At 41.7% G+C, this 19,521-nt stretch overlaps 1 protein-coding gene across 10 annotated transcripts in view; it reads right to left on the minus strand.

Moving 5' to 3' along the window:
- Nucleotides 1-8,261, minus strand: part of col11a1a (collagen, type XI, alpha 1a) — an 80,470-nt gene extending 72,209 nt beyond the window's left edge. For 3 of the 10 annotated variants that reach the window (XM_037078976.1, XM_037078975.1, XM_037078970.1), the window contains exons 1-3: nucleotides 7,642-8,259; nucleotides 2,621-2,785; nucleotides 2,057-2,270 (exon numbers count right to left, since the gene is read on the minus strand). In XM_037078976.1, coding sequence (XP_036934871.1) covers nucleotides 2,057-2,270; nucleotides 2,621-2,785; nucleotides 7,642-7,756 — 494 coding nt within the window. In that variant the 5' untranslated portion in view covers nucleotides 7,757-8,259. Of the gene's footprint in view, nucleotides 1-2,056; nucleotides 2,271-2,620; nucleotides 2,786-7,641 lie in introns of all 10 variants that reach the window. The other 7 variants (XR_005071451.1, XM_037078968.1, XM_037078971.1 and 4 more) reach the window with 4 other exon arrangements.
- Between the last annotated feature and the right edge of the window lie 11,260 nt (nucleotides 8,262-19,521).

Below are 19,521 nucleotides of genomic sequence, written 5' to 3' on the forward strand. Positions count from 1 at the left end.
GGAAGGCCTGCCTTGCCAGAGCAGGAGACACACAGTCAAAACATTGTTCTGAGGTGGAAGATGAAACCTGGCACTGATGCAGCTCAAGATGGCAATATAGGAAGCATTTACTACAGGCACACATGCATATGCGATATCATATTAGTATATATTCATAAATTATGAAAATGAAGTCCTTTTTGGACACAGCTACATCATATAGACACATTCCAGGGCATGCACTGTGGATTAGGAGGAAAATAAACGTGCAACAATCTCTGGGTTTAGCCGTACAACAGGAAGGATTACTAGTCACCATATTTGGCAGAAAAGGAAATGTTGACTTCAGTGGGGTTAAACAATGTCTTCAACTATTGAAGTGCATTATGATCAGGAGATGAAAAAAGCAAATGTAAACAAAACCTTTTGAAGAGCATGTTTAAAGAGCTTAAATGCTGCAAAACTGATGGTATACAGTGGAACAGCTCACTTGAAAGCTTTCTATTCACCTCCCTGTCCCTTTAAAGAAAGGGATTATGCTCTTTCTCACCTCATCAATATCATCATTGTGCTTCTCTTTTCAAGCTTGGCGTATGCTTCTTAGTAACAATGAATACATCCACAGGGATTGCAGGCTGTACGCAGCCTGAGCTGTAGTCACCAAAGATTTAGAAAAGGCCTGGAGCTGGAATGCACCCAGACCAAGTAAAAGAGTTAAAAATCCTCTACAGAGAACACTGCTCCTTAGACAGTGGGTCACAAAAACTACAAACTGGACAAAACAGCCCTACAAAGCTGGCTTTGTTGTAACCTGCACATGAAGCAGAGTTGTTGCTGACATGAGACTCTTGAGGGATTTATCGAGCTTCCATCTATCATGATAACTCTGTACACACTAGATTTCATTTTAAGCCAATCTGGGTCATAAAAATACTGTGACCCGGTTATGACTTCCTTCACAAGCTCAAAAAACAAACTGTCCTCGCAGAGCATGCTCAGCAAGTGCAGAAAACTTTAATAACACTGTAAGACACTATAAAACACTATTTTGAATGAGGCATTTTCCCAGCAGCCTATCTGCTTATTTATACCCCAATTGCCCCTGCACACAGGCTCATGTCAGCTAAGCCGAAGCTCTGAGTGAGAATTCTGGGATTTCTGGACCTGGGAGCAGATAATCAGGTTTATGCGAAAAAGGTTAGGAGAGCTGTTTCTGGTTGGGTGAGGTAATCCATGGGGGCAAAAAGGAAGTTTAGGACAGCCCCCTTTCTCCTCTTTCCTTTCCCCCACTCTAAAATAACAGAGGCAGTGAGTTCATGGATGGGGTCAGGTTGCCCATAGCAGTCCCTGCTGTGCCCCAATAATCCAGTGTCTCCCACTCTCTGACCTGTCTCTGTGCCCGCGGACCCCTGATGTGATGGATAATCCGGTCATGAGCACCTGTGGCGCAACACTGAGAAGATCTGGGTTGTTTTCTTGCTTTTATCAAGATGAGGCATTTAATGGAAACCTGTAAATTTTGGGGTGTTTGAATGCTTTTGTGATTAAACTAGTTCGAAGATGATCAAAGTGCCATTAAAAACACTTATTCTAATGATGAATTAATCAATATAATTATTTTCTATGATTAATAGATAAATCATTTAGTCTATAAAATGTCCAGAAATTGTCATAAATGCACATCACAATTTCCTAAATTCCAAACTGACATCTTTAAATTGTCATCTTTAAATTAAATGGACAAGAAAAGCAATTAACCTGAACATTTAAGAAGCTGGAACCAGGTAACGTTTTCGTAAATATATGTACTTAAAAAATGACAAAAATAGTTGTTTTCTTTTGATTAAATAATCAATGCAGCTCCACATAGCATGGGCTGGTTTTTTGTCCCGTTGGATTGCATTTGGTATGTTCCTTTTGCACCACCTAGCATTTCTAATTCAAAGCCTCAGTTCCCTCCCCTATTTACTCCCCTCCCTGCATGTCATAACACAAACCCATTCCTTCCGAATCAGAATTAAATGTGTGCCAGTGTGAATCTGATGTTACTAGAGTGAGTGTTTGATATCTGACGTACTTTCCGTCAGCGAGGTTAAGAGTTTGGAAGAGAGGGTAGTCCTCCGGTGCTGGCTTGCCAGTCTGATCCTCATACAGGAAGAGAGGTGAGCGTCCCACTTCAACACCAAGCTGCTGGACCCCCTGCTCGTTGTAAATGGACAGTAAAAAGGACTGGATGCCGGACTTGGGGCGCAGTGTGGTCAGGATGGAGAAGTCCTCAGGAAAAACACCACCTTTACGTTAAAAAGAAATGGTTTTATCATACTGTGTAATTGATGTGGCATACAACTACTTCATAAAAGTGTGTTGTGCTTATCTTCATTGATAAATGAAATAAAAACACTTTGAGAGGATGTGAGGTAGTATAACAGTGTTGTGCACTTCCAAAAGTAAAACCCAATTAAACGTCATCTAAATCAAAAGTCTCGTTTAGATCTACAGAAATCATTTACATGCATGACTCCCAAAAAACAACAATCAATTGGAGAATCCACCGTCCAAGGACACCTCTGAAGTATACAATCAAAACACCCATTCACACATGATGGTTGAAAGTGGTTAAAGGTTGAGAAGTGCATCTTACCAGGGAACAACTGCGTGGTGGGGGCACTGATCTGGACCTGCTTGGCAACTCTGTAAGCTGAGTCCGGCTTTGATGCTCTTCGGTTTGTGCAAAATCCTGATGTTTTCGTCACTCCTTCGGGGTAATTTTGAAATTCTAATACCTTTAGCACATCCACTGGTTCTGCTGATCAGGGGAGCAGACAAAAATACAGTTAGGCTGCAGCACTGGCATTTGGAGGAAACATTTGGTGGAAGGTGTGCTTGGCATCCACACCATGACCAACACATGGATGACAAAGGTGAACATTAAATGCATACTATACCAAAGCATTTTAACTTTAAGTTTGATATATGGGGAGCTTTCAAAAAGAGAGTTAACCAAACTTCACCCTCATAATGACCAGCCATACCAGTACCAATAGTTATTTCCCTGTCATCAAAATGGCACTATGGCACATTTGTATCTGTATCATCAACATTAACACCCATTAATCTGTGATCAACTTGAACTATCATACAATAACAATTATTCATTTACAAACATTCGTCAACACATCTGCATAAAGTTTAGCTGGGAAATGCTGCTTTCCTGTGGAAAAAGACCAACCAAGGAGCATAATGAACAATGTGCCAACACGGATCAACTTCTGTAACACCTGGATAGGTTTACCTTGACAAGGGTCAGAATAGGCTTAAATCTGATGTACTTTATATAAAAGGTGCTTGCGTGGCCTAAGACTAAAGTGCTGCAATAAATGAGAACATAAATGTTATCTAGATACCTCCCTTTCAAAGAATACACTCAATACCAGTGCTAGTGCACAGCCTAAAGGATGTTTTTATATTGTTATATACCACATTTTGCTGAAATAGTATAACGTATAGTGTATAGTAAGTGGCAAAAAGATGTATTAAAAAAATGCCCCCTACTTCACTCCACAGAGCAGTATCTGAATAAATGGGCAATACAATGGCCAACTGTTAAATGTAATAATGCTAATCTGTTTTGTGGGGTAAATAAACTGGCCAAGGTGTTTAAAGGCATCAGCAAGCCTTTTTCTGGCGGCTCTATAGCCACTGTTTTGGTTGGCATTCGGAGGTCATATCACTCCGAAAGTTTTGTTTAACTTCTTGATACAACGGGATCTCAAAAAACGTGTGAAGCTGCTGGTCAGAATTCCAGCTGTCGCAGGGAAAAGGCAAATTACGAGCCTTTGAGCTTTTGTTTGTTCAGAAGAGCTGGTGGTTTGGGGACAAGTTCCTGTTTCAACGTGAAATGAACATGAAGGTGCCACAAGCGTTGCTCATACAAATTAGTATTAGTATCTACTCATTAGTTAGAGTTGATTACAATGCTGTTTGATTCAGACTGAGTAGACACAAATCCTGCTGTAACTGTGAGTTTCTATGGATGGCAGGCAGGATAACATATTGAATGGATATTTTTAGGTATCTGTCTTTACTTTATCATGCTGAAGACATTTTCAAGGGCCTGGCATACATCTGGCCTCCTTCTCTTATACAACACCTGCAAGGTACCAGATGCGGATCATGATGATGACAAAGGAGCGGGTCTCGATCAGTCGGCATAGTACAAAACTCTGAACTGTACACAGTCCAAAAATGCAAAGATTTTAAATAAAAAAAGAAATCTGCAGAACTTTACCAACAAGACAACAATTGGGGAAATTTGTGTGGCGTGAGTGAGTCTGAATATATGAGAGTCCTCAGTGTCAATCCTACTAACTCCCATTTCAACAGAGGACAGAGAAAATAAGATAAGCAAAACTGTGTAAACACATCAGGGGAAAAAAAGAAATACGTTAGAGCAAAGTCAGCAAACTGTTACTCCATAGGAATGCCAGCACTAAGGACAACTCGGCCATTTTTGTAGCTTGTGAGGATGAACCAGCTACTTTCTTTGGACAGTGAACTGAGGACCTCATTGTGAGTTCCTGCAGAGCTACTTTCAGTTCAAACTCCAGGACTCATATATTCCAGATGTGGCAATTTGGCCAGGCTACGACCCTCACACAGAGGTGCTGAGAAAACGTCAATACCGGCCAATCCATTAAGGTGGCCAAATGAGTGTGCACAGGTTTTACAAGAGTGCATCTGATGAGCTGGTGTGAGTTTGCCCCCGGGGCTGAGCAAACAGGCCATATGGTTACCAGCAGAACTCCTGGACCTTCCTCAGTGTGGTGCAGAGAAAACTCTAGCCGGCCCTGAGGTCAAGCGAGACAGCATGTATTGCTCAGTTATTGGACCATCTGAATACCATTATGCAAATGATAGGAGCAAACAAGGCGGGGAGGAGCAGCATGACACATCACCACAACGACACAGATTGCCTAATTTGATCTAATCTCCATCATGTTAACAGGTGTACTTGGATGTCAAAAGTGTGTTCCAAGAGATAACGTAACACCATTCTCAGCACGGAGGCCAAAAAAAAAAAAAAAGTCTGTCTCATCTCATGACATAACAGAACATGTAAGACTTGAGCATACTGATATCATTAATCCCCCTTCCTCTATGCCATTTTCAGCCCTTACAGCTTCACAAAAAAAAGGTGAAATTGGCTGGTAAATGGAGGAGGACCTTTTCACCTGCAGCTCCCTGAGACTCTAATAATATCTCCAGCCAGAATGTCTCTCTCTATGTATCCCCCTCTCTCCCACTCTCCCTCTCTCCTTCCCTCAACTTCCACCACGCTGCCGGCTAAAACAAGACAGCTTTATGCTGGTGTCATACCAGAGGAACTTCACCGAGACCTACCCAGTTTTTCAAAGCATTTTTTCCCCCCTCCACGCTTCTCCCCTTGCTTTTCCTCTCATCAACCCTTTCACCGCACACCTCCATATGAATATCAGAGCATGTTATCACACGGTGTTGTGTAAATCCCCAAAAGCTGTGTAATCGAAGAAAGCATTACAATAAATAGGATTTGAGGCTGAATTAGTTTGAGCACAATTCCAAGCGTGTTGCGTTGAGTGGCAGACGAAACGCTTGCCTATGACTATATAATATATGACAGCTACACAGGACAAAGGTCCAGCGAGGAGCTGATTAGCTGACATTCCCGGTTGTGCACATTAGGAAGAGGACTCTGGAAATGCTAGCTTTGTCTGCTGGAATGCACATCTGAGCCTGCGCCCCGGGGGCTGAGAAAACGTGTCTGTACACTGCTAGATGGAGAGGGCACCCTGCAGAAACCGCTCCGGCTGACTGAGACAGTGGAACACAGAGCCTGCAGCGGAATACTTAACATTTAAAAAACAGAGGCAGGAGTTGACGAGATTGGAAAAGTCAGATTTCTAATTGGAAGCATGATCCCAGTCCAGCCAGTCCTTCAGAACTATCAGCCTCTAATCCCAAAAGGAAACAATGGACTATAAAAGCAAGAAATTGAGAGTAGGTAAATACATAGAGAGTGAGGCAAACTGATTTGTCTCGTATGAATTAAAAGGGCAAGAATGAAATTATTTAGTGTTTGTGAAGGATTTTCAAAACCCGTATCAGAAATTTACACCTATGTTAACCGAAAAACAAGGTCTCCAAGCAAACTTCCATCCTGGAGAATTGTCATTATGGAGACACAAGGTGTATTTTAACTCTCTGCGTGTATCTTAATGCCAAATAGATCATTAGAGAGCTGTCGATAGGCCAAGGTGTAGGGCCCATGTAATCCCGAACCCTGTGACTTGTGGCCATTATGGCTGCAGGCTAAGCCCATATGCAGGCCTGCTCTTTGAAGGCTCTGAAATCATAGGGAAGTGCAACAAGGACCATCATCAAATAACTGCTCAGTACTTAGAGGGGAAGCATTCCCACCGCTCACACAACACAGCCTTGTCCTGCAGCCGACCAAACATCTAAGTGCAAAGTTGAGGGGAAGAGCGAGGGCACTGGGTAGGGAGGGGTGGGGGTGCACGAGTCGGCTTTTGGGCTTCGGTGTGGACCAGGGCAGTGTGGAGATAGGGTGAACCTGTCTGACCACTCAGCCCCCTGCAGACCAAGAGGGGCTTTGCACTCTGCACTGACAGGTCCACTGAGGCCTTTGGAAGAAAAAAAAAAATGCACTTCACTACTACCCACTTATTATCACACTTGCACAGTTCACTAACAGAACATCCCTTTGTCTGCAAAAAAATGTGTGTGTCTCATAACCTTCAACTGACCATCTATCCTGGATACTCTTCCCCCCTCGTCACATTTCCAGTGTAGCCATCTGTGAAAAGTTGGCTTCTTGGGAGTACACACACACAAAAATAAATCAGGTCAACATAAAAAATTTTTTAAAAAAAAAGGACAATATCACACAACTCCACTCGGCAAGCAATATAATTACAAGTCAGTGAGTGACATCCGTGGTTTCGACTGCAAGTGACATGTAATCCGATCCGGGGTCTGACACAGATGTCCTGTGTAGTCTGACTGAGGAAACCCACCCTGCTAACCGTGTCCACATCCACCGAGCGGACCACGCTACAAACAAGAGCTTTCTTTCAACCTCAGTCAGTCTTAGACATGCAGGGCTGCAGAAAGCACATACCAGCAGCTCGGGATCAATTTAATTAGGCGAGGTGTTTCATCCTCGCGGCGGCTGGCTTCCATTCATGCGTAAAAGTAGCCCACAGTAAGGTGCGTGTTAGTGAACATGGTGTTTTGGCCAACAGAATATGTGCACCTGAAGCTATTCCGCTGAGAGCGTGTGCTGTCTAAAACCGAGTTTAACTTCCACTTCCCTACAGGAGTGAGCTGGGTGCAGTTTTACCGTGTCTGCGCGTTTCGTTTGGTGATTTCCACTTAACGCGCACTCATCTAGATGGATACGGCGCAGGTGAACTGGCACTGATGTAACTACTTTGGCTGAAGAACGGGAAAATCTGAACTGCACAGTGAACATGATGCCGCTGTGTCCAGGTAAATCTGTGACGCCCCCAAGCTCCATCATCGGCAAGCGAGTCTCCCCAGCCGGTCGCCGCTCCGTCCCCCTTTTCGGCCAGATAAAGTTCATTTGGTCCCTAATAATCTTACCTGCTGTGACACTGGCAGCCTGTAGAACCAGGGATAAAGTGATGAATGCGGTTACAGTGGAATCCATAAGCCACCTTTTCGTTTTCCACCTTGTGGACCACCTTTGCATCTCCATGGTTGAGCGCCCACAAGTGAGTAAAACTTTTGGGCGACTTCAGGTGATTCTTAAAGACGTCCCGTCCACAATCCCAAATGATGATGGAAGCTGTCCTACAAAAAAGCCATAAGTGAGGAGTTTCTGCCTCTTCTTTCAGCCACACCGAGGCCCCCGATCCTCCTTCCCAGTGCCCAGCCTTCACAGTGAAGGTAGTCGGGCTTTAACCGAAGCGCAAAGAGTGCAGTCGGTACACTTGGTGCGTCCGCAGACAGGAGGGCTGGGCAAGCTCCACAAACCGGAGCCACGATTACAGGGAAGCGACAAGGAAACCAGCCCCCGATTAGCAAATCACGGGGCTGGAAATTCTCCTTCGGGTCCACCCATTAGCTTTGTCATGCGCCCCCACGTCTCTCCCAGCCAGCAAATCAAACAGTGACAAAGTTGGGAATGATTTTGGAGTGATAAAATGGGAAGAAGTGGGCATGCAGGGTCTGCCAGCCATAGTGTCCTCAATCCACTGGTCTCACACAACCTGAGCTGGCAGATCACCGAGGATACTTGCAGGATAAATGCATCATTTAGCCAGCAAAATTCTTTTTATCAACTGTTTCAGTGTAACATACTCCCCCACTGCTCCTCACTGACACTGAAACACACATTTAATAATTCTGTGCAGACACTGGATCAGCTACATTCCAGGCGGTTGAGACCTGGACCTGATCGTGCCACAGATCACAGGTGTTTCTTTTCACATGCACACTGGACAGAAAAAAAACAAAAACATTTGAAAACAAAGCATAAACACATTTTTCATTTATGTTGCAACATTTTGTATTACATTCAGCAGTGACATAACCTACATAACAATCATATTACATTCTAGTTTCCCACATTTTAGTACATTTTAAAATACTTACATGTTAGACATCAGTTGTATCCACGGCAGTCAAACGATGGCTTCTAACTGGGTACGACACCGTCACTTGGACAAACCACACGCAGAAGTTCAACACAAGCTAATACTACAACCAGTAATAATAATGGCAGTTTGACACGATCCGTTATGATCATGATTTCCTATGATTTCCATCATTCTAGAATCCAAAGCCTAATCTTTTCCCACACCTAACCAAGAAATTTGGGGCAAAAATTCACAATATGTCTTAATGTATGAGGGGCGCGTCAACAAGCTTCATGCTGAATTAAACGCAAACCCTTAACATGCCAAACTAATACTAGAGGGGCAAGTACAGCATCATAGCTTGAAGCTTAAGGCCGCTGACCAAACTGCCTTATTGATATTGATGTTGATATTTTTCATATCAATATATTGGGAGGGAGCATTCAGGGCTTGTTCGAATATTCGGGGAGGATGTGACCAGTCATCCAGTCATGCAATAACACTGAGCATCCTCTCTAATTCCATTTTTAAAAAGCATGAAAGAGAAATAAAACTGCATTTAAAGTTACCTGCTATGAGAACTGCAATCATCTGCCAACAGTGTGAGATAACTCCACTTGTTCCCAGTGGCTTCCCTTGTTTCAACAGTTTCCTGCAAATGACTAAATATCCTGAAACATGACACAATAAGGCAAGTTGACCGAAACACACTTTAGGACAACCCAACAGACAGATTGCTGGGGGGACAGAGGATTCCAGGGTTCCTCAGCTAATGGCCTTTTAGAAGCAGGGGTCAGTCCAGAAGACAGTCAGCTCCTTGTATCTCTTGGCTCACTCTAGTGAAAGCATGGATCCAGACCAGGCTTCATCTGTCAGCCCTCTCAACCTTTCTAGCCAGCCAGACTCAATCTGTGTCCCACCGAACGATATCAGATGCTCGTCCTGGATGCCCACTGGCAAAAAGTAAATAAAAGCCATTCCTGTGCGACAAGTCAGTGTCTGGGCAGAGCAGGTTTCATGCTACATCTTGTCCTCTCATGGTTCAGAGAGCAGGGGCAGTCATTTCCAAACCGACTTCCAGTGCGTTCCATAGGATCTTGCTATGATCCTAGTCACCAAAAAGATTCCTTTACATTTCATTTTAATAATGAAGAAGTCCTTGGCATTGCTTTGACTTTTCTAGTTTCTAGGATGTTGTGCTTTCTTACAATAATCTGCCACATTCTGTTTTACAAAATAATTGATAGGCTTTGCTTTAGACAGTCGGGAGTGTACTTCAAAGCAGATTTTAGTAATGGTGAGGCAGTCAGCAAAGGGTGATGCAACTGAAAGTTGCTAGGGTGACAGCAGCAGATGGCAGCCTCAGGGACAGTGAGACGTGCGTATGGTTTAGAGTTTGCTGGTTTGATTTCCTGTCAGATGGGGAAAATCTTGACAATGACCAAGTCACATTTCCCCTTCATTCCAGAAATGCCCCACAACACATTGTTTATTGTGACCAGAGGTAGAAAATTAGAAAATACAGTTTAGGAAGCTTTCAGATTTATAAGACCATCCATTCATCCATCCATCCATCCATCCATCCATTGTCTGTAACCACTTTATCCCTTTTCATGGGGTTTCATGGGGTCTCTGGGCGAGAGCAGGGTACACTGCCAACAAGTCGCCAGCTCATCACAGGGTGATTTATAAGACCATTTCTGGTAAATTACATAAGTACATACAGTAACAACTGCAGAATTAATTGCTTTGTAACTTATAGTTTTAGCAACAGTTCCTGCCTTAATAGTATCATATGAAATGATAAGGTTATATTAATCAACAATATAAATAAGACAGTTATACTGATAATATACTGATGTGTCACAGTGTTCAAGAGTGTCACAGTGATGCACTGCACAGTGAACACTGTTTCTACTCATTAACCTAAATTCTTTTCATTTGACAAGTTAGGTTTTAACCGTTTCAGAACTCTACAGTCTAAACATTTTGTTAGTAATTATTTGTAACCATTAGATAATTATGAATATAACGAAAATATCAAACATATAGTTTGTCTCAAATATTCTCCAATGATTACTGCCAGTATGTGCATGTAATTGTTATTAGCTGTGACTACAGTGACAATCAGCCTTTGTCCAAAACAGTTACGGTCTCCGCTAATGAGATGGCCCAAAAAACAACACATAACTAAGCCAACTAACGGCTAACAGAAAAGTGATGAATAATCTCTCTGGCTATGCTGTCTACACACTTATTATTGTAGCAGTTACAATAAGTAATTCTGCACAGTAACTTGTGTTGTTTAATTCCTTCAGCAAGGAGTAAGTTACTGTGTGTAGCAAATTATGTAATAGTGTCAAAAATCTTGATATATTAACACATATATATTCTTATCTTGTGCTGTCTTCTCTCCAACAGTAAGTTGACATACATCAGTTTAAAGGCCTAATCCAAAGAGGAAAAAAACAAATGTTCTAACAGGTGTCATACTTAATGCTGACAACAGTCATTCTGCTGTCCCCTGTTACTAGCCAAGAGAAAAATCATTATGGGTTGTAATGTAAAAGATTTGTTATTGTTGTTTACCCTTTAATAATAGTCTAAATTTCTCGGTGTTTTGTCAATTTCTCCTTATGGTATCAAAATGGTACTGAATAGCGTCTTGTCTATTGCATCGAAGTTGGAAATTCCAACACTAGGAGCTAATAGTGAAAGTAAGCTGTAGCTACTAGCTCCTACTACCTGGAGCTGGTTGAGAGCAGCCAATCAATGATCACCTCCCTCTGAAAGTATTCTGGGCATGACTACTGGGAAGACAAGCTCAAGGCATACACAGGCAGCACCCGAGGACCATCCAGGATAAGATGGACCAAGGAAAAGGGCAGCTCTGTTTGTTGTGTTTGCCACTAATGACCTAATCACCTTGAAAAAATGGATGGGTGGAACATTTCAAAATGACTGACACAACTATTTTTTGTGATTCATTCACATGAGAAAAAAAGCAGGAGCAAACAGAAACTCTAAAGAAACTTTAAACTTTAAAGAAACTGTGGTCGAGCAAGTTTTCAAAATCAAAAGACAAAATACTTTGTTGCTCCACGCCATGACACTAACACGAAAAACAGCATGTACATTTGAGTGTTTTCTGAACTGATGCCACAATCGATTAGACAATATTTCCATCTCAAAAACTATTCCTGATCTGGTTATGGTTAAAGTTTGGCTAGGTATAACCTGGCATAGATGGTTCCATGTAACAAAACATTGAAAAGTGCAACTAGAAACTGTTTGGAAAAAACCAGGTCCTTTTCAACATACTTGGCAGGTGACTGGACAAACCCTTTATCTATCACTGTCTAACATAGGTTAAATTGAACCAATCCGATCGACAGTTAAAGTGTGCTGCAACAACTGGAGCCCATTGACATATAAAACTGTTACCAAAGTCAAAACTTATTTTCTATTGAGAAAAGATTTCAGTGCCATTCTGTTCTCATAATGAAATTCACTCTCCAGTTCTGCTATAGTAACCTCTACACTAACCATTTTGATGGACTGTGTATGTACACAAGAACACAGGATCACAGGATCTCGTGAAGACAGGTGCTTTGAAAAGGTACGGAAACATAAGGGTTAAGGTCAAAATATGACCTTGATTAAGATTAGAAAAGTACTGCAGGGGCCTTCACCTATGAGGTTACAGAACTAAATACATGGTTACAGTTAGGGAACGATTTAGCTAATAGAAACCAGCATTTTGGACTGTTGGAAGCAAACAGATCTTTTCAGTTAAAGTTTGTTGTTGTGTTGACCCATCCATCCACCCCGACCTCCTCCCTCAGCGTACTTTGTGGCCTTTTTTTTGGCCCAGATGGCCAAGAGACATAATTACTACAGCCATTAGCCATTGTTGCTAATTGCTTTAATACGACAGACAAAAAAATCACTGGCCTCGGCCTGCGTGCAGCTTTTACTGAGGAATGCAAAACCTCAAACAGATTAAAAAGGGTTTAATGCCTCAATGTTTTGACAATTACCAGTTCATTGTTACACACCAGCTATCTATATGTATATCCAGGCCAGGTAGCTAAAAATGAAGTGCCTGGTTGCTACGCTCCATTGTTCAAACGCATAAAGCTTTATCATAAATTACCTCATTGAGAGACCTCTCAACCAAGAAGGCCCTAATAAGAAGCTGAAAAGAGGAATAGCTCAGATGTGGTCCTGTTCATTTGACCTATGAGACAGTTAATTTTTGATATCAGGAAACTATATGATGATGTACAGGAGGATGGTGGCACACTGTAGCTGGTGTGCAGGAGGTGGAACATCTTCTTGAAAAAATGCTAAAATCTAGTGAACATCCACTTAAGACAATTTATATCAACTAGACAGGACCTTTGTGCAGCAAAAAGAGACCTGTCGTTTATTTTAAATGTATGCTATTAGACACATTCGGCGGTTCCCATATAAATGCTAACATTACAATACTTCATCTACTTGCCATGAGTTTTACCTGACATGGTACCGAAACACAAGCACTTTTCACAGGCACACTCAAGCCAACCACCCGCCACTGTCTGTCACTGTTTACACACTGCGCAGAGGAGAGTATAAAGAGCTCTTTATACTCTCCTCTAACTAACACAAGCAAGAAAAAGTTCTCTCACTTCACTAACATTATTTTTGGATACCACAGTATTTGTTACGCATAAAATTAACTTTAAAATATTCTATCAACTGGTAACTTCAGTCATCATGGGACTGAAATGCTTTTAATAGAAGCCTAACCTGATTTTGGGTTACTCGGGGTAATCTATGGAAAGCCAGGGCTTCATTGTGAATGCAGAGGTTTTTGGTCTTCTAGGGAGATATTTTTGCCACTAAAATGGCTCTTCGTTGTCATACACAGTGACAACCATGCATTTTCAATGTGGTCTACCATGTGGCACGCCAGAATTAAATGCTAAATGCTGCCTCCATTTTAAGATTTCATATGCAGGCCTAAGATATACAATTACATCAAAATAGTGTAGATGGGCTTTCTGCTTATTTGATTTAGAAAAAATATATGACATAAACAGTGAGCTTACGCTGTGCATCAGCTAAAGTACCAAGATCTTACTCGCCTACAATATCAGACAATATCAGACGGACTGTCAGACTGCTTAATTTCCCATTGGTACACATCATTTACAGCAGTACTGTAATGTAATCTGAGAATATAGAGGTTTTGTTTCATCCTCAAATGCAGATAATTCTGTTATTCACAAATGTGTGACATATGTGTGTTAAGTTCAGCGTTCTGATAGTTGAATGTGGTTTTCATGCACAATAAACTACTTCACACACACGCATCGTACTCATTAAAACTAGCAGGTCTGTCTTAACCCAAAGAAAAAAAAAAGTCTGCATTGTTAACTGAAGTCAGCCCGGCCTGGGCTACAGGTGTTCGTAATGGGAAGCAGACTGATTCTACGGTGCACGAGAGAAAGGAAGCAGCAATCTTACAGTCAGACATGCAACAAACCCTTTACATGTCTCAGAAAATCAGGAATGTCCTTTCGTCTGAGCACGTTGTCGCTGACAGGCATCTTAAGTAAAGTAATGTCAGCGCGTGTGCCTATGCAAAATGATCATCGAAAATTACGGTTTTATTTATATGCTGAATGATTAACAGTATGCCACATTGTGGAATAACAATAGTTGGTATTCAAACTGGCCCTATAAAACAACTCTCCACTTTGTGGTCATAAACCTCCGTCAGCCACCGTAAAATATTTCTTACATGGCAATTTTCAGCCATAACATAAAAATGTAGTTTATGTGAATTTGATGGGTCTTTTGAAAGTTGCAAAATTGCTGTGGAGCACAGCACGATAACTCTATGTGATAGCTTCATGGACACTTTGAGTGCTACACCAATTTCCCTGCCTTAATAGAATAATTTATTGCCTACTGAGATGCTATGCTTTCGGCCAATCATAAAGAGCCGAAGCTAGAGCTCTGTGTTTGCACCACCTGGTCGGGGCGGATCTCCAGCGAGCCCTCAAGACGAAAATGTAGAGCTAGAGGAGATGCATGACCTTGGTATGTGAGGCTGTGGCTGGTAAAGCACAGACAGCAGGCATACTCTGCAGCAAATACACTGTACACTTTATGTTGCACCACTTTTTATTACAGGTTGCAAGGTGAAAGTTGTTGAGACGCTGATTTAGGACATAAGAGCAAAAGAGGTGAAGAAAGCAGGCAAGTGTGTGTGTGTGTCATCAACATCATATACAGGATAATGTGTCATTAAATGTGACAGTTAACTGTATAGTACAATGTCACTTGAAGACTACATTTACATTATGACTATTATGTGCAGATGTGCACTCCAGTTTCCAGGTGCACCGAGTTAAAGCTAATGCAGTCTAATACAACCGCCCTTTGATAAATTCTCCCTTTATTGAGGTTATAATGAACAGATTTAATTGAAACTGTTTTAAGTGTCTCTGGTCTTTTGTGCATCCCATTCATATCAAATTTATATAAAAGCTACACAGTTCGACAGCACCAAGGACTACATCCTCCAGAATGATCACAAAGTTTATTCAACACCTCAAGAACAAAACACTTTTAACAAAAACTAAGTTTTAACCTTCATTAATGAAGGCTTTATCGCAGGTCTGTTGTAATCAAATGCATAATTCATTGCTAGGTGTACCCTAATAACCTGGCAATTGAGTACATGTTGTTATTCGTATGTCAGATAGAAGTAATGCAAGGCCAACTCACAAATTTCTGCACGTGACATAAAAGTTAAACACCTTAGCTCATTGAATCCTGTTTTAATGTGTTCATAAGACTCATAAAGTGGCTGAGCAGCACACATGTTACCAATATAGAGCAGGGGTGTGCTCTTCTCAGCCTGCACTGGCTAAAATCTTCTTTTACCCATTTCCTGGTTTGCTCTGTGGGCAGTGGAAGTCAAGCCTCATTCACAGAGCTCCTTTTCATATGTCTCTGTCTCCCCCTCCCACCCCACGACGGAGTTGATGAGAACAGCCCTGCAGCAGCATGCAGTGCTCACCCACAGGGGTGGCACTGAAATACTGTGGCCTCTAAATGGTAGCCTATAACGCAGGGTTCACAGACGGGCTGATTGATACATTGTAGGAGGTATACTGTATGTCACTATTCATATTACAAAATGACAGGGTGTGTGCGCTACTGTAGGCATTTGATGTGGCGCCATTTGGAAGCTTGTTTGATGCAAGTCTGTCTGTCTGTGGCCAAAAAGGGAGCATTCATTTGAGCACTACCAAGCTATTTTCATTATCTCATTAGAGTCGTTTTTTACTGTACCCTTAGATGACCCTTACAGTCATGTTTGCTGTTTTAACCCATAAACAGTATTTTACATACTGATCCATGGTAACAAATCCCCACACTGCTTAAACTCCAAAGGTTCTTTGTAGATACTGCCAGAACTAAAAAAAAAAAAAAGAGCATAAAACGCTAGTTCATACAACACTGTTTAAAGTAACCAAATATAGAATGCTGGCTCGTGCTGAGCTGCTCCCATTTGCAAATGTGTATACGTGCAGGACAGAGCATGCACGGCCAATATACGCTCTGTTTTGGTGTGACAAAATGCACTTAGAAGACTGGGTGATGACACTGTTCACTGTGATGGATTACCTGCTGTATGTCAGGCAGGTGACAAAGCTCTGCAAGTTTTCGCTCATACCACACAGTCATGACTTTCAACCAGTGGCTGCCCGAAAGATCCATTAGTTCAAAAATTGAAGTTAGATTAATAAATCTAAACACCTAAAACAGATTTTGGAAAAGAAATGAGTCTTTTTGTGATATCAAGCATTAAAAATGCAACGTCTCAATTATTCACTTTTAAGTCATTTTGGAGCTCTGTATCAGTTCCTAGCTCATATGCACTAACATGCCAAAACAAAGAACAGAGAAGCTCCAATCACAAAACACACACAACATGTTTCAATCCATTCTCAGTTGAGCTTAATGACATCTTTGCCTTGCTAACTGTCCTTAATTACATAAAAAACTAAACTAAACTAAAAAAAACCTAAAAACTGACAAACTAATTTAGGTCCTTCATTACTGATTGTGTAATCAGCTGTGATTTGGGCCAGCAAATTCATTGACTCACTGTCAGGGGACTGATTGAAAAAGGAGAGGGTGTCATGCTGCTGTTTGTGTGCAGCTGCCCCGTTTGACCTTTGACCACTAAGGGAGTTTGGTGAAGAGGTCACAACATAGCTCAAGACGAGTCATGTAGCACTCACCTCCGACCAGAGCTGCCTGTGCTGCTGGTGCCTTCTTTCGCCCTGTCAGGCTCTAGCAAGTTATCCAACAGAGCCCCCCAAGGCGAGCTGCCAGTACAGACCTTTGGTGTTCAGGTATGCCTGTGGAAAAGCATGTCGGAAGAAAAAGGAGGGGAGGGGAAGTTCAGTGCAAACCCTCTGGTGATTAGAAAAATCTTTCAGCTGTGCTTTCACTTGGCCCATTATTAGTGGATGTTCTAAGGAAGCCTTTAATTATGAGATTATTAATGGGAAAACAGACAATATTTCCCTAATGCATAACTTAGCTCAGGGCTCAATTAACTAAGGAGGTACCATAACATGCAAAACAAAAAAATAAAAAAAAACATTTTAAAGCACCGGGGAATTAAATTAAATTACATTTTAACAAAATATATTCATAATTTGTGATAATAACTGCATTCCATTTAGGCATGCCTATCCCAGGACTCTGATGTAGTCCATTTTCAACAAAAGGCTTTTTAACCTGCCAATGCAGAGTAAGTACAGGTGTAATAAATCAGTTTTAGTTACGACTACTTACTTGTTAGATGTGTCAGTAACCCATGATCAAGGAAAGGGTTTGTCTTTTTTAGCCAATCTCAATCTCTTGCAGCTAGTGCGCCCACTTTTTTTTTAGCTGCTGACATTTACATGTATCTGGAGAGACGCAGTGTAATAAATGTGTAAAAAACAATTTAAGCTCGCTTGCCGTAACAGAACAAAAGCACAACACTGGCTGTGGCAATTAGCTTAAGTAGCAACATAAGCTTTCAGCGGAATGCAACCTTGGCAAACTTAGAAGCAAACAAAGCAAACTATATAGTAATACACTGCTGGAAAAGAGTTAGTTTACAGAGGAACTAACTCAGTACTTCACGTCACTTCATGTAGCTGTGGGGTCTTTTCTTTGACTTAGGCTGATGTTCATGTCGAGCCCCAATGACACAGCTGTGCTTCAGTGAAGCTTGATTAATTCAGTCTTGATGAAGATGACTGATGGAAGCTGCTCTGATGGTTGGACAAGAGATAATATGAATGGAACTTAAAATGAAAACTATTTTTAACATTTTGCTCACCATTTTGGCCATTTTTACCAAAGAAAGTTTCATGTTTTTTTTTCTTTCTCGCACAGCTATACAACAGATTCGGTCCAACTGTGTCCCGACTTCGAGACGCCCACATCTTTAACTGTCAACAATAAAAGCGTGAGTCCAGCTCTTGTGCAATACTGTATTTGACCAGAAACACTTGTCGTTTGCTGCGACCATACGGTTAAGCAAAGAGAGCGCCTGCTCTTTTATGACAATATTTGTCCAGATTACGGCCATTTCCAATCCACTCAAGGCAGCCAAAGTTAGTTGTTTATGATAGCCCTAAAAATTCCATTTGAACAGTAAAACCACATTTATGAGAGCGATTTCATTAAGTCATTTTAACTTTTTTATGCACTCCTGGTTAGTTTAATCTATATCAGTGCATTTACTCAAGTAATTATAATGGTTAAATAAATGTATCAGCGTGAAAGACATAATATTTCCCTATGAAAGCAGAGGACTGGAGTTTCTTCTCAAAGGACCAGGTAATGAATGTACTGTGTATTAGGTGCTCTTTGTGCATTGCTATGATTTTTAAGGCACCGCGTCTCCTTCCGTTGGATGCCGACCTTCTATAATTAAGAAATTGCAGTCAGGCAATAGAAGTGTTGGATCATAGCAATCGAGACACGGGAAGTTGTGGGAATCGTAATGCCGGATTCTGACATCCTCCCCACACCTGAACGGTTGAATTGTGTTTAAATGGCCCTTTGACTTTAACCTTGGTGCACTGCGGACCTCTCATTATTTAACAGGCATGTGAAAGGTGACGCTTATCATTCTGAGACTGTTTGACACTTGACCGTTAGGCTAAAAAAAAAAAAAAAGCAATACTTGCATGAGGAGAAGAGATGATCACTGATGCACCACTGGTAGTAAATCCGCACAATATTCGGAGTGGGTCTGAGCAGGGCCGCGGCTGGAAACACTTAGAGAAGTGAATAGTCTCCACATGTGCAGTCTTTTGTTACCGATGCCATTGTGCTCTCAGCTGGCACATTATTTGGCCTGCTCAGACAACATCAGTGCAATGTGGTGATTTATTTGAACTTTTTATTTTTATTGTTGTGTACGAGATTGAAATCAGTCAGTGTTCTGTGGAGATCCTGCTGGGGAGGTACATTTTATGTGGTTGGACGGCGAAAATGCTACAATCTTTGCAAGGTTTTTAAGTGTTGACAACTCTGAAGGTTTAGAGGGAGCATTTTGTGATAATGTCAGAACTCAGAGGCAAACAATGGATGCATGGCAAGTGCTCACCCAGAGCCCCTAAGCTGCTGCTTTATCTCCAAAAACCTAAACTATTACATGCATATGGCAACTGCTGTGTGGCCATCTCACAGTAAAAGCAGCCTCAAAGGATCCGTAATGCTGGCAGAAAACATCAGTGGAGGGAGCCTGCTGTAGTCCAGCTGTGCGCCTCCATTCACGACACGGTCCAGTCGAGCTCTGGGAGGT

Source organism: Acanthopagrus latus, chromosome 19, assembly GCF_904848185.1.
Source record: "Acanthopagrus latus isolate v.2019 chromosome 19, fAcaLat1.1, whole genome shotgun sequence".
Taxonomy (NCBI): domain Eukaryota; kingdom Metazoa; phylum Chordata; class Actinopteri; order Spariformes; family Sparidae; genus Acanthopagrus; species Acanthopagrus latus.